The 16,096-nt window shown below is 38.4% G+C and overlaps 1 protein-coding gene across 5 annotated transcripts in view; it reads right to left on the bottom strand.

Annotated features, from left to right (window-relative positions):
* Positions 1 to 16,096, bottom strand: part of LOC149012070 (uncharacterized) — a 124,659-nt gene that overhangs the window by 45,094 nt on the left and 63,469 nt on the right. For 4 of the 5 annotated variants that reach the window (XM_089157797.1, XM_089157798.1, XM_089157800.1 and 1 more), the window contains 5 exons: positions 5,210 to 5,305; positions 4,725 to 4,954; positions 650 to 4,197; positions 477 to 553; positions 170 to 253 (listed from right to left, as the gene is read on the bottom strand). In XM_089157797.1, the coding sequence (XP_089013923.1) occupies positions 170 to 253; positions 477 to 553; positions 650 to 4,197; positions 4,725 to 4,954; positions 5,210 to 5,305 (4,035 nt within the window). Of the gene's footprint in view, positions 1 to 169; positions 267 to 476; positions 554 to 649; positions 4,198 to 4,724; positions 4,955 to 5,209; positions 5,306 to 16,096 lie in introns of all 5 variants that reach the window. The other variant, XM_089157802.1, reaches the window with a different exon arrangement.

The raw sequence follows: 16,096 nt of genomic DNA, 5'->3' as shown, positions 1-16,096 counted from the left end.
GGATAGGGAAGAAGCCAGTTGCCAAGAAAACATGAAGTTGCTCCACTGAATCTCATATACTTAAGTATCCAACAACGAACGACTACTAAAATTCTACATGATCTAGTCAATGCATAAGACTGCAGTACATGCAGATATGCTCCAAAGAACAGCTGTCAAAGTTTCATACCTGAAGAACTGATTCACGGGTACTTCCAAAGTCTGGTTTACATTGTTTTGTCAAGAGATTTGAAGAGAGGACTCCTTTCAGGATCTTGCAAGAAAAACTGTACATCAGTGTAACTTGAATGGACTATCATGAGTCATGACAGAACCAAGAAATATGGTACATCTATGCCACTGTTGACAAGGAAATAAAAACTTCGAAAAGATTAACATTATCGTATGTCCTGACAAATGAAAGATTACTGAAACTACAGCTGGATAAATGGAAATTCCCAATGAAGTTTATGCAGCAGTCCATGGTGACAATATACCTCTCTTGCGTCAGCACCTTCAAACTTAAGTTTACACAAAGCTCTACAGATCTCCTCAAACTCGCCAAACCTCCCTCCTATAACAGAAAAAGAAAATAGAAGGAATAATTAAAGCATTACCAACAAATCTCAATTGCCTATATCAGCAGGGACCAAATGGAGTTTGAATTTACCAGCTTTTGACATTCCAAGGGCCTCAATGCTTCTCCAAACACTTTCAGGTATCAACGCAATATCCTCCACCGGGCAATGCAAGCATGCATTTGCAAGTAGTGTTATTGAAAGTTGGGCAAGAGGACCTTCGAATTTTGGGTACGCAAGCTTCCCCAAACCACAAAGAACACTATCTGCAGCACTAAGAAAAGACTGCATCTGGATGTGATCAATAAATGGGATGCAGTCCACTAAATAAGCCATTGCATGAGCCCTCAAAAGCATTGATTGATCAGAAGATGCTAGTGTGGCCACTCTATCCCATGTGGCGGAAATCAGATGAGAAAGGATTGTCTCACAAATAGAAAAAACCAAGTCAGATGCAGTGGTCTCCTCACGAAGTGTCAATGGAAACTTTAATGCTCCAGCATTCTCATTGCTCCCAACAAGTCTTCGAAGAGTCTGTAGAGCAATAGATTTCTGTTCTGGTTCATGATGACTAAGCATTGTACAGAACATGTCAACCAATGGAAACTTATCCTCTTGAATACCAATACCCCTTTTGAATAAGAGTGACAACCATTTATCAGTCTGAAGCCGCCAAGAAAGTTTTGGGGCATTACAACAGAAATGCTTAATTGCAAAGCATACAGTACCAATGACATTATCCAGGCAGAAACAATGAGGTAATCCAAGCAGATAATCAAGCATAACAGATGCAACTTGCCAGCATTGATTCTCTTGAAGTTGTGCAACCGTCCCTGTGAACTCTTCAATACCAGATGTCCAATAAACAGAGACCTTATCATTTGAATCATGCTGAAAAGTATTTTCGCTGAAATCTCTATCAGAGGAAGATTTTTGCACCATTGACGACAAAATTCTTGAGTACATGAAACATTCTGCTGATGTAAGAGTCAGCTTTTTGGAAAGTTGATGATGAAGTTTCCAACACAGCTCAATTGTGGGATAAAGCTTGGAGATGAGAACTTCCAAACATTCTGAAAAATCTTCTACTTCTTCCATGGATAAAGCATAAAGCTTCTGAGTTGAGAGAGAAGCATCATCCCTGGCACCTTCAGAATTGTCAGATATCTTCATTGAAAGAGAACTTTGCATAGACCCATCAACAACTGAATGAAAATCTTGCCTATCTTCCTGGATCGCAATAGAATCCATGCCAGAAACATAGGATTTCTGATATGTAGTGGCAAAACCAAAGACACCTAAAGTCTTCACCAATTTAAGTTGACAACTTTGCATAACATTTTGAAATGCACATAGGTAGTCATAAAAATTAGTAGTTGCTTCAAAACTGGGAAAATCGACCCAGAATGCCAAACATCGCAAGACTTCTATCTGGTGTTGAAAGGATAAATCAGGAAACACAGCACCAAATATAAAAATTGTAAGAGCACAATTGTATGACACTTTTTCGATAGAGCTATCCTGATATTCACTTCTCTGCTTGATATTGGTAAAAAGTTCATCAAAACATAATGACTCAAAATTAAGGCAAGAGGACTCATCTGTTAGCAGTTTTTCATTATTAGAAACCTTCTCAAGAGCATAGGAGATAAGGGGCTTCAACATTCGCAAAATAGAATCAAGAAAAGAAACATCACAATACGACGATTTACATAAAGATGCCATTACTTGCACCACCCTAGGTAATTCAGGCACCATTGCTTCCATATGCTCAAGTAAAATGGCTTCAAGTATGTATAAAATGATTGCCTTAGCATTCTTAGCAGCATAACCTTTCAATGGTTCAGAATAGTTCGGTGCAGAATTGCCATCCTTCTCTCCTAAAAATGGCCATAGACATAAATCAGAAAACCAACAAAGCATATCTGGGACAGCACTTGAGGGAAGCAACTTTAGCTGCAGACCAACAGCCTCCAAAATGACCTCCCCAAAAGATTCAAATTGCTTTTTCATGTTTGGGAAGAAATTATGCAGGTCTGGATAAATGAAGCGAAAAGACCCATCACCATATGATTGTTCAGGAAATTCCAACCCTTTGCTGACCCAAGAATCTTGTTTAGCTTCCAAGACTTCCAAATTAAGGTCTTTGCTTTTCTTATCAACTATATTATCTACCAAAGAAAGATCATCTGCGAAAATGGATAGTAGACCCGTTAATTGTGCCAGATCTGAAGCAAGAAAGAGCTGCTCCTTCAGAAATTGTTTAGCATATCGAGATACTGCCATCCACCCTAGGAACCTAACAAGAGGGGATGGAGAATTGGAAAAATTACGTATTCTCTGAATCCAGGATGACGGTGGAATCAACCTTCTGTACTGAAATCCACAATTGAAATTTATTCCATATTCTCTCCCTTCACCGCCACCACTTGATGCAATTACCAATCTCTGAAGAATCATCCAACGTCGCTGTACTCCATATATTTTTTCTGCATCCAACTGCAGATTTCCTTCTTTGAGTTTATAATAGATAGACGTAAGCAACCCATTAAGATATTCAGCAGATCCCAATATGACATCAACTACATTTTCAGGAAGGCAGCATAATTCAGTCGCAGAATGCAATAGAAACAACAAGCTTTGCATAAGGATCTCATGCATTGAGTGTTCTCTTTGTAATTGTTGAATCAGAAAAGTGCACAACAGTGCCTGATTCTGTCGAACAATTGTAACAGCATCAGCAAACTGTAGCTCTTCTGGAGACAACTTCAGACCTGCATCAGCTTGTCCAGAATTGTACAAACACTCTTTCTCAGATGAAACCTTTAACTGATACTCTTTGTCTAGTTCAGCTGCTTCAAGGAGTATCTGTAGTACAATTTTGTCTCTTTTTCTCTCAAGGTCAGATATGATATCCAACACACTGCTATCAGAATTTCTTTTCAGGTCTGAACTTCCATGTTGTTGAGTAATCTTGGTTTTGCTGAAATTCATTCCCTCAATAACCTTCAATCTATTGCTGGAAGCTGTCAGAAAGAAAGGGTTAACATAGCATTCTGCAGCTAAGAGCAATGCATCAATAGAAGCGTCATGGCTCTCTAAAGTAACTTCATGATGCGAGTGCAAGTCCATGGCTAAGCGTCGAAATTCTGAAGCTTTGAGTTCAGATTCTTGATGGTCCATGAGTTGCAAACAATCTAACTCCAAGTTCAGGTATTCAATAGCAAAACTAGGATCAAGGGTTAAGCCATTCTTAAACCGACTACTAAATATTTTTTCAGCAGGTTGTTTGCCTTCTGTTATGTTACCAGCATTAATAGATTCTGAGATGTTTTTATCTGAGCTGTTCCCATCAAGAATATTAGATACGCTCCTCAACGTTATGGTTTTCAACTCTGCTGGAGCAAATAAAAGATTGGCATCTTCAAATGCATCCATCCCAGAAGCTGCTTCATTCATGTCAGTCTTCCCATCAAATTCATCATGGCCATTGAATTTTGAGGCTACCAAATGACGAGGCACAGACGAGATAGAAGGAACAGCAGAAGATTCTTGTTCAACAGATTTAGAAACTGGGAACTTGCAAAGGTCAATTTCAGGTGGCAATGGCAAATGAGGTCCCAAAATTGACAGAAGTACACTGCATAAAGAGAGAAAAATTTTAAAACCCAATTAGCCATTCATGAGAAAACAGCACATTTATGGTAATACATCAGTAAGCAATTCCTATAAAGTATCAATTTATCAGTTATCTATAGCTCATTAATCACTTTATACCGATAAGATGACATACCTGAAAGAAACATGTTTTATTCACAAGATTGATAAAATAAAAGAAATTAAGAGTATTTAATCCATAATAAGCCATCTATAAATTTCATAATAAGCCATCCATAAATTATTGAGACGATTAGAAAAAAAAGGCCATGTACAGCAATGTTTCTTTTCCAATCTAGTATTTATGAGTCAAATACTTGTTTGGTTCTGCTAACTTTGAATGCTTCCATACCAAAAAAATGTCGTAAGAAAATGTTGCAAGAATGTGAGGAAAAATTGGAATATATGTCAGTGAAGAAACTAAAGCGCCAGCAACCTCCACCTCCGGAATTTCCCTTTAAAGTCAATGATTAGTTTAAATTCTTAATATAAAAAACAAGTAGTTATTACCTTGGAGCAACTGACCCATGCCGCCATTCAGACTCCAATGAAGGAAGAACAGCATGTTTATTTACTGAAGCACGGATTATATTGAGAGCAATTGCACAAGTTTCTTCCTGCTTCCCATGAAAAATGGCTGACACATCCCCAAAAGCAATTGTATTCTTCATGCCAGTTATAGCCGGATCAAGAAAAGGCTCAAGCATTTCCACAAGAAAAAGAACTTTGTGTTTAACTTCCTGCATGATGCACACAGAATCTGTTTATGCTAGGAAGATGGATTCCCCGAGAAAGTAAGATTATGTGGGTCTCATATAGACCCTCAGAAGCTCATTAGGATGGCATTTGACAAAACCAAGAATGCTACACCAGCAATTAATATACCCTTCTGTTTTTAATGGATAATGGACCAAAATACCAGAGATCCATCATTCATAAAGTTTTTGGGGGGGAGGGGGTGGTAATGGTAAGAGGAACGAGCAACTGTAGAAAACCTTATATTTTGCTAGTATGTCATCCATGTGGCCAGATAATGCCAAAATGACATATTTGAGAGCAGCCCGAGCCCGAGTGATAGAGAAACGGGCACCCTGAAAATATCATAATGATACAAAGTAGTAAATTTACAAGATATGACACCATATTTCAGCATCATCGATAACATAACACAAATATAAAGTACAGACTATAAGTAAAACCAAATAATGCTATTCAGTGCAAGAGATTAAGGCCTCGTCATGTTCTTTAGATAAAGGAAAAATATGTTCAAGAAATGACCTCCTGAAACAATGCATATATTTGAGAAAGGGAAATTCATTATATTAAGAAGATTTTTCTTCCTTCTCCATTAGGGATCGCCAAAAGAAAAAAATGCCATATGAAATAAATTGAGCGAGTTAACACTGTACAGTAAATGTGTCCAGAAGCACCAAAAGAAATGCACAAACAATATTTAAATATCATTTACATTCAATCATTTATTTGTAAATGCACAAAATCAGGGTCTTTTGCCCATGTAACTACAGAATTATATTTCTAAAAGTGTCAGCATCTGGCCTTCCTAACTTATAGGGCATTCTCTTCCTCCCATGGTTTTTTTTGTTTTACTTTTTTCTCTCTTCTATTGGTTTACACTCTTAAAACAATTTATTGAACTTCCACTCATATAAAATATCATCTACATTGACCCCTTGATTTGTGTTTGCAAAAATCCAAGCCTGGTCGCACTTAATTAGAGAAAGGCCTACATTTTTCAGGATATAAACCAATACTCTTTGATTGCAGCCAGAACTCTCCAACTGAAAAAACACAAAGTACAAAAGGATCTTAACATCCAAACTCGACAGTATCTCCAGCCAGGATGTATCTGGCCCATTACAGTTCTGGAACTCAAACAGTAACAACCTAAACCAATTCTGGTACGAGGACTACTGCATACGCATCACACATAATGATGGGTTATTTGGTGAAATAAACACAACAGCTTACGGAGGTGCATTCAAAGAATGTTCCTTTCAGTAGAACTATGAAACTTTTATCATTTATTTGGTTATCTTATTATACATTCCAAATCCTTCCTTATAATAAGTCTACCACTTACCGAATCTTGCTGACAGCACTTAAGGGGTTGTATGGTAACATCCCTATTTCTTATTTCTTGCACTTTTTTGCATTCTTATAAAGAAACAGCCGGTTTGTCTCTTTCTAATAAAGAAACTCGGCCAATGTTTACTGCCGGTCCCAAGCCCGGGTAAAGGAGTGTTGGTGCGTCAGGTCAGCAGCTGGCTCAGGAAAAAATATAGCCAAACCCTTTTCATGGATTCGAAAAATAGTCCTCAATTTCGATCGAAACTGTCAAAATTTCCCCACTGGGTCGAAACATGGGTGAACCATTATGAACCGGCTGTGGAAAAATGGGAAAATTCGAGAGTTTCAATCGAAACTGTTGAAGTTTCTATCAAACCTCGAAATTTGGTTTTTAATTCAGCCCGTTCACTTTTATAAAAACTATCAGTCTTTGATAGAAACTCTGGGAAACTAGAGTTTCAATCGCGAAACGCAGGCGGAGCAAGGAGTGGGAAACTCCATTTTTCGACCTTTTTCCATGATTTTGCATGACTTCAAGTTGATTAAATCAATCCTTTGGTGAAATCGGCACTTCTTGGTGGATTATTTCACAGTTTGAAGCTTCCAACAAGGTAACCTAAGTTTTTCCTTTTTTTTTATTTTTTCCTTTCTTTCATGATCAAATGGTGTTGGAATGTTTTGAAATTTACTATGATGGTCTCTAGTAGGTAGATTAACAAGTGGTGGCTGTTGGATTTGATCCTTGTAGTGTTCGATTTTTTTATTTTTCTGATTTTAAAAAATACCTAAAAATTACATTTTTTTATTTGCTTCATGCTCAAAGCATATTGGATTGAGTTGATATTGTTATTTGTTGTCTCCAGTAAGTAGATTTACATAATGTAATGCATTGAATCTGATTTTTGAAGTGTTTTACTATGTTTTCTGATTTTTCTTGTATTTAATAATTATTATAAAAAATAATTTTATTATAAAAAAATATATTTAATTAGGACTTAGGAACAAAATTTTCATAATGCTTATGAATACCTTACTCTACATATGTAATTGATTGGATCTGTTTTCTGAAGTGTTTTAGTATGTTTTCTGATTTTTCTTATATTAAACAATTATTATGAAACATATTTTAATTATTAAAAATATTTTTAATTAGGAACAAAAACTTCAAAATGATTATGAATACTTTAGTTTACACTTCTGAACTAATGTGTGACTGTGTGTTTACACTTTAGTGTCTTTAGGGCCTTAGGTTAAAATTAAAGTGTTGGGTTTCTATTTTAACGGGGATTATTATGTATGTTTGTATCAGGAATTCAGGACTCAGGTACAAACTTTTGAGTTAGAGACTCAGAAACACGATGTCAGACATAGCTTGGCAGCATGGTAAGCCTCTGACAGATGATAGGAAGAAGTCAGAGTGTAAATATTATTTGAAAAAGATTGGATCAGGTGGGGCCACTCGACTAAAGATCCATCTAGCAGGAGGAGACCGCGATGTGGTTGGATGCCCCAATGTCCCTTATGAAGTTAAAGTGGCAATGGCAAAATATGTGACAGGAGGGCAAGAGAAAAGGGCACAAAAGAAAACAAAGAGGGATCAGTTCCAGGCAGCATGCGTAAAGGAGGTGGAGATGGGAGAGAAAAATGTGGATCCAGATCCAGGTGATGCATCATCCCCAGAGGCAGAGATGGAGAGAGTACTCAGGATGAGTAGGGAGTCTTATAGACTCGATGAGATCAGGAGGACACAGAGGGCTGTGGGTGCAGGGTCATCTAAAGATCCAGATGTTGGGAGGGCAAGCAGAGAAAGCTCCAGTATGAGGAGGAGCCAAAGTGGCAGAGAGTCAGTTCCATTACCATGGGCCCCACGATCATGACCTAGTGCTACATCTGTTGTTTCTAGACCCATTGAGGCCGATCCTTATGTGCAAATACTACGCACTGATCCTGACTTGTTTGCGAGACCACAGTCAAAGCAGAAGAAATTAAAGCATATATGGGGTAATGTGAAGGAGAAGGTGGGGATGGCCTTTTCCAAGTGGGCATTGTATCACAGTGTTCCTGCAAAAGCTACACAGGGGCCTTATTATGCAGCGATGGTGGATGAGATCAGTGGTGCTGGACATGGGGTGGTTAGGCCAACCCCATATGAGATATATAATGTATATCTCCCACGGCATAAGGAAGACTTGAAAGCCTACATTGATGGTCTTAAGCCGATGTGGATGCACTATAGGGTGACAGTGATGTGTGATGGTTCGACTGGTCCCACTAGACAGTCTATCATCAATTTTATGTTAAATTGTGATAGGAGGACGGTGTTCCTCAAGTCTGTTAATGCATCCGCTCACAAGAAGAATGCAAAATACATATATGGGTTGCTGAAGAGTGTGGTGAAAGAGGCACGTGGTGCAAGTTGTGACTGATAATGGCGCCAATTTCAAGAAGGCAGGGATGAAGTTGATGGAGGATCCCAGGTATAGGCTCTTTTGGACTCCTTGTGCAGCACATTGTATTGATTTGATGCTAAAAGACATGGGGCAAGTCAAATTTGTGAAAAACGTTGTTCAGCGGGCTCAAAATATGACCACACTCGTATATAACCATGGATTTGCTTTGGATATGTTGAGGACGACATGTGGTGGTGACTTAGTGAGGCCTGGGGTCACAAGATTTGCTACAAATTCCTTGAAGAGTTTTGAGAAGAAGAAAACCCAACTACGGGCGATGTTTGCATCTGAAGAGTGGTTTGCTTGGCCCCAATCAGAATCATCGGCAGGGAGAGCAGCACGGGCTACCATATCCAATGATACCTTCTGGGGAAATCTAAGAGTTGTTATAAAGCTTCTAGACCCTGTGGTGACGGTCTTGAAGTTGGTAGATCAACAAAGGAAACCAACTTTACCACATATAGGGGCTGCAGTGGAGATGATGAAGGAGATGGTTAGGAAAGTTTATCCTAAGGGCGACCAGAAATTCCTTGATAACATCCAAGAAAGGTGGGAAAGGCAATTGAAACATCCATTGCATTTGGCAGGTGAATTAAAAGTTATTAAAATTTTCAAGTTATTACTTAAATACATAATTGTTAATAATTTAATACTTATTATGTAGTTTTATAGTTTTTTACCATCTCATTTGTTGGCTTGTTTGATAGCCTATTATTTGAATCCCATGTACCACTGTAGTAGAGAACTTGGGATGAGGACAGATTTGATCTGGGCAGTCCATGAAGTAATGGAAAGGTTGGAAACGGATGCGACAAAACAAACATTAATTATTAATGAGGTAAGATTGTGACTTGTGACTTGTGAGAGGACTAGTAGTGTAGTACTTAAGAATTAAGATAAATACTTGTTTTTTATACTCACTTTGTAATTATTTATTGCAGTTAAAGGCTTTTAAAGATGCTAGTGGTAGCTACGGTCGCTCAGTCGCTATTCAGGCTAGGGAGAACACCACTCCTGGTTAGTCACTTAGTCAGTTAGTCTAAGTCTTAGATACTCAATTTGAGTTTTTGACACAATTTATTTTTACTATTATTAATTTGGTTGATCATGTTTCTTGCAGCTGAGTGGTGGCTGCAGTATGGGTTAGACTCGGAGTACTTGATTAAGATTGCAGTTAGAGTGCTCTCCCAAACATCTTCTGCCACCGGCTACGAGCATAACTGGAGCACATTCAATCTGATACATTCTAAGAGGTAGAACCGTTTGGGGGTGAAGCGGCTAGAGGATCTTATATATGTTCACTATAATATGAGGTTGAGAGAGGAGCACATTAGGTTAGGTCAACAGCAAGGTAATGGGGACAAGATTGAGTTGGCTGACATCTTTGCCATAGATGATGACGAGTACCCCCTATTTGAGTGGGTCAGAGAGCCATTGTTCGATGAGGTGGGAGGTCGAGCTAGCAGTCAAATTGCACGAGAGATGGGAGCTAATGTGGCTGAGTTCTAGGCCACAGAGGGGAGAGTGCACACCGAGCCTAAACGTCCCTTTGTACCACACCCCAGTGCATCCAATGTCAGTGAGGATAATATTATATGGTCAGATGATGATGATGATGTAACTCAGCCACCCGCTAGTCAGGCACAAGATGATGCAGATGATGATGATGGACTTGGTAGGTGGGATGACAGTGGAAATGATGATGATGATGATAATGATGATGATGATGGTGGTGGTGGTGGTGGTGGTGGTGATGATGATGATGGTGATGGGCCTGCTGATCAGGATTCAACTGAACCACGGGAGAGACCACCACCACCACCAGAGCCAACAGTGACCCCAGTTGAGAGTCAGGGACAGGGAGGGCCATTAAGGTTCACGGGGGAGAATCAGTTCACCCACACTACCCAGGATGTCGACCACGGTGCAGGTCGTAGGGAAAGGGAAAGGGAAAGGGAAGCACCATGGACATGGGTATGACGATGACACTTCATCGTACGGGTCTTACAATCCCACTGATGTGAATAGCTTGGAAGGCTTTATGGGATCTATGAGTCTAGATGAGTTAAGAGGCTCCACTGCTGGATACTGGATACCGGCAACAGCTGATCCCCACTTGTACGAAAGCGGTATGGAGAGTGCTGCAACTTCTTCTGGGGCTTATAGTAGTGCATCTTATGGTCAGGGGTTTCCTCAGGATCATGGGGGACATAGACTAGTGGCAGTGGAACAGACTAGGATGTATTATCCAGCGACGGTATATGTGCACAGGGGTGCAACTTATACAGATGTTGATTCAGGGGCACAGACGTTTGTGGAGCGGATCTTCGGCGTGCAACCCCAACCCATACCGCCTGAGATTCATCAAGCAAGACTTCCCTATCCTTATTGTGCATTCCCTCAGATCGGATATCTTATGCATGTTGACGACCAGACCTATAGAGCTGCAGTTGTCGATTACCTCGACAATCATAGGCATCACATGTCATGGGATGTCTATGTCCGTTGGTCAGAGGAGAGGATGTCACAGGCACAGTACTACTCAAGTCACGGGATGGATCCGCTGAGGCACTCCTCTTGGCAATGATTTAGTGAGTTGTACTTCCCATTTTATTTTTATTACTAGTTACATTATATCTGATGTTTAAGAATTTATATGATGTTTTGAATTGAACATAGAAGTCAAAAGTTATATGTTGAATGTTATGCTTAAGTATAGTTAACTTTATTGTGTACTTCTCGGTCATGTTTACATTAATGTTATGTACTTTGAATGACATATCTACATTGATTTTTTTAGTAAAATGCATGTGCCAATGTGTTCTTTATACTCTAATTAGCTTAAATATAGAATCCCACCCCAAAATACTCTCTAAAACCTGTCGAAACTTGATGTCTAAACTTGTACGGAAAAGTCCTCGGTTTCCTTGAAATTTCCCAAGTTTCCACCTAAGTTTCCCATTTTCACCCAATTCGAAACTTGAGTTCCCTCGAATTTTTTACCATGGGTAAGAGCTTAGAATTGATAATGTTATAAGGAATGGAAGGATTAACATAGCTTGCATTCAAGAGACTAGATGGAAGGGTAAAAAAGCTAAAGAGTTGGATGACTTTAAGCTTTGTATAGTAGGGATAAAATTAATAAAAATGAAGTAGGTAAAATAGTGGATAAAGATTTTAAGAATGATGTGGTAGATGTTAAAAGACTGGGTAATAGGATTATTGCTATCAAGCTTGTAATGGAGAAAGAGATTGTGAATATAATTTGTGTATATGCACCTCAAGTAGGATTTCATGAAAGTCTAAAGTTAGACTTTTAGGAAAATATGGATGGACTAATGCAAGGAATTTTTCAAGGAGAAAAGATTATCATTGGAGGTGATCTAAATGGACATATTAGAAAAGATGAAAGAGGCTATGAGAGTGTACATGGAGGACATGGTTTTGGAGATAGGAATGAAGAAGGGTTCTCAATTTTAGATTTTGCTATTGCTTTTGATTTTTTTATTGTAAGTACTTACTTCAAAAAGAGAGGAGCATTTAATTACCTTCAAAAGTGGTCATCATAGAAGTCAAATAGATTTCTTCCTAACTAGAAAGACTGATAGATTGTTATGCAAGGATTGCAAGGTGATACCAAGGGAAAACTTAACTGCACAACATAGACTTGTGGTCTTGGATATGTGTCTAACCCTAAAATCTCATAAAAGGTGCAAGGTTAACTATCACAGGATAAGCTGGTGGAATTTGAAAGGAGAGTGCTTAAAATCATTTGCTAATGAAGTAGTCAAACAAGGAAAGTGCGATTTTGAGGGGGACACTAATGCAATGTGGAATGAGATGGCAATATATATTAAGAAGGTGGCTAAAGATGTCCTAAGTGAATCAAAAGGAAAGCTTCATTCTTATAGAGAGACTTGCAAGTGGGATAGTGAGGTTCAAGCAGCCATTAGGAATAACAAATCTAGTTTTAAGACATAGCAAATAACTAAGAATGTTGAGGATCTTCAAAGGTATAGGTTGGCTAGAAATGAAGCTAAGAAAATTGCAGGAAAAGCAAGTGAGAAGAAGTATGAAGAGTTATACAATAAGTTGGGCACGAAAAAGGGGAATATCTATTTATAAGATAGATAAAATAAGGGATAGGAAGAGTAGAGATCTTGACCATGTTAGATGTATTAAAAATGGAGATGGTAAAGTAACAGTATATGATGAGGACATTAAGAAAAGACAGGATGTCTATTTCTCTAGTCTACTAGACGAGCATACTTCAAGCACCTGTGATTTGGACGACTATGCCATTGACGAAGGCACCAATTTTCAGATATATATACGAAAAATTTCAATGTCCGTAGTAAAAGAAAGCACTAAGATAGATGAAACTAGGCAAGACACAAGGTCCTGATGAAATCCCAAAAGAAGTATGTAAGAGCTTACGAACCCATGGGCTAGTTTGGTTGACTAAGTTGTTTAATAAGATTATAAGCACAAGAAAAATTCCAGATGAATGGAGGAGAAGCATCGTAGTTCCAATTTACAAAAATACAAGTGATTCAATGTTGTAATAACTATAGGGGCATTAAACTGATGAGCCATACTATAAAATTATGGGGGAGAGTAATTGAAAACAGTTTGACACACGCAACCACAATTTTGGAAAACCACTTTGGGTTTATGCCTGGAAGATCTACAACAGAAGCTATTTACCTAATTAGGAGACTTATTGAATGGTATATAGAGTGTAGGAAAGACCTTCATATGGTATTTATAGACCTAGAAAAAACTTATGATCGAGTTCTTAGAGCCTTAATTTGGCAACTACTAGAGAAAAGAAGTGTTACAAGTAAACATATAAACATAGTTAAGGATATGTATGATGGTTTAATGACAAGTGTAAGAATAGTGAGGGGACAAAGTAATGATTCCCAATTACAGTTGCACTACATCAAGGATCAACTTTAAGCCCATGTTTATTTGCACCTGTAATGGATGAATTAACCAATAACATTCAAGACGAGGTCCCTTGGTATATGCTTTTTGCTAATGATATTGTGTTGATAGATAAGACTCAAGTGGGGATTAATACCAAGTTAGAACCATGGAGAATAGCTTTGGAATCAAGAGGCTTTAAACTAAGTAGAACAAATACAGAATGTCTAGTTTGTAACTTTAGTCATAATCGAGAAGACGATGAGGTGGTGAAACTTGACGATAAGCAGATTCCTCATAGTGATTGTTTTAGGTACTTAGGTTCATCCATAAATAAAAAAGGTGATATAGAGGATGATGTTTCCCAAAGAATTCAAATAGCGTGGATGAAGTGGAGAGGTGCATCCGGGGTTTTATGCGATCGACGTATTCCTTTAAAGCTTAAAAGTTAAAATTCTATAGAACCGTTGTTCGACCAACTATAATGTACGGTGCAGAGTGTTGGGCTATTAAAAATAATCATATAGATAAACTCAATGTAGCAGAAATGATGATGCTAAGATGGATAAGTGGCAAAACTAAGAAGGTTAAGATAAGGAATGATCATATTAAAGTTGGTTTGGGAGTTGCTCCCATTAGTGATAAGCTTTAAGGATGTCGTTTGAGGTGTCACAGCCACATTCAAAGAAGACCTATAGATGCCCCTGTACGGAGAAGTGATATAATCCAGATTGAAGGAACTAGAAGAGCTAGGGGCAAACCGAAAATAACCTTAAGAGAAGTGGTGAGAATGGATATGCATAACTTAGCCTTATATCTAGCATGGCCTCGAACAGAACTGATTGGAAAGCAAGAATCCATGTAGCCGACCCCATTTAGTTAGGACAAGGCTTATAGTTGTTGTTGTTGTTGTTGTTGTTGTTGTTGTTCTTGTTGTTGCATTATTATTTTTTTCCTCATTTTTGAAATTAACTAGTTTTTTAGCACAATTTTCAACTCATTTTGAAAAGCCCACAAAAAAGAATGCTTCTTTTGAAAAGGCAGAAGAAGACCGTCTCCCAACAAACACATTCATGTCATTTCGACATCGAAACACAACCTCATATTTTGAAACCCTAAAAACCCAAAATTTCTTCCCTTTTTTTTAGGTTGTCAGAGAAATGTTTTCTTCCCTCTGTAATCAAAGATGATTATAACACTCAAAAATAGCGAGAAACACTTAAAAAATGCATAGAAACCAAAAAAAAACTGTTTCTTATATAAAAAGAGGGAAAGGGAACAAAAACGCTAACAATACAACCCCTAAAATTCTCCAACCTGTCCAAAAAACCCAGTATTCTTCACCCACCATTCTTTAGATATCAGCCTCTCTTACAACCACAACATCTACAAAGTTATAATTTAAATGTCTTCTTCCTACAGAGAGTCAGTCCAGCCGATGCAGCCTCCAAATTGTGGGCCAGTTAGAGGATCAATCAACTGAATTTAGCAGGCAGACTAGAGTCCCTCAAACCCTATGGTTGGGGTAGTGGAGCCTGTTTAGGGCCAGTAGGATGCAAAGGGAAGAATAGGGTAGGTGCGGCTAGAGATTGTAGGTTTAGGGTTGAAGAAAACTAAGTTTGAACCTCGCTGTTTTCACAGATTCAATTTCTAGGGTTAAAAGTGGGGATATCAGGATTCTAATATAGGGTCTCAAGAGGTGAACTAAGATTAGGGTTTAGATAAGTGTGTTACGGGGATGTGGTAGTGATTCTACACGGGGAGAGGAATAAGTGGAAAGAACGGGGGGATAAGCGGGTTAGGGTTTCGGAGAAGAAGGTGAAGTGCTATCGTGATTATGAAATAAGTCTTATTTAAAGGAATTGTGAAAGCCTATCACATGTATAATACATGTTTGCATGCAAGCTATCTATATCACTTATTGGGCTAGTAAAGCTCATTACTGCAAATTTCTACAAGTTCCCAAATCCAACGAAGAGGCAAGGGTGCTACTACCCAAGAACAAGGTTGTAGAGGAAAAGAACTTCCTTTCTTTCTGGTAACCGTTATTCAGATTTTATGGACTACAATTACCTGAAGGATAGAAGTTTTATTCTTTTGGATTACAACTCAGGGATATTCCATCGACTAACTTCACCGGAGGAATGAATGCAAGTCTAGCAGACTTAGCCTATGGTGCTAAACCTGAAAGAACAGAAACCCCATCTGAAGCCCTTATCCCGAGTCGAGGAGAGGAGGATTACTTCGTTGCGGAAGAGAATGTGCACTAACAGCCGGCTTAGACCACTATTCTATTATCAAAGGGATATATATGTACTAAGTGCGTAAAGGTTGTAAGTAATTACGTCAGCCCTTTGAACTGTATTTATGTGTAGGAGTCTTGCGATCAAACAAGTTGCATAATTTTATTTACAC

The sequence above is a fragment of the Hakea prostrata genome, chromosome 6 (genome assembly GCF_041222555.1).
Source record: "Hakea prostrata isolate BN-2017 chromosome 6, UWA_Hpros_2, whole genome shotgun sequence".
Taxonomy (NCBI): Eukaryota; Viridiplantae; Streptophyta; class Magnoliopsida; order Proteales; family Proteaceae; genus Hakea; species Hakea prostrata.
This window is presented reverse-complemented; position numbering and strand designations above follow the sequence as displayed.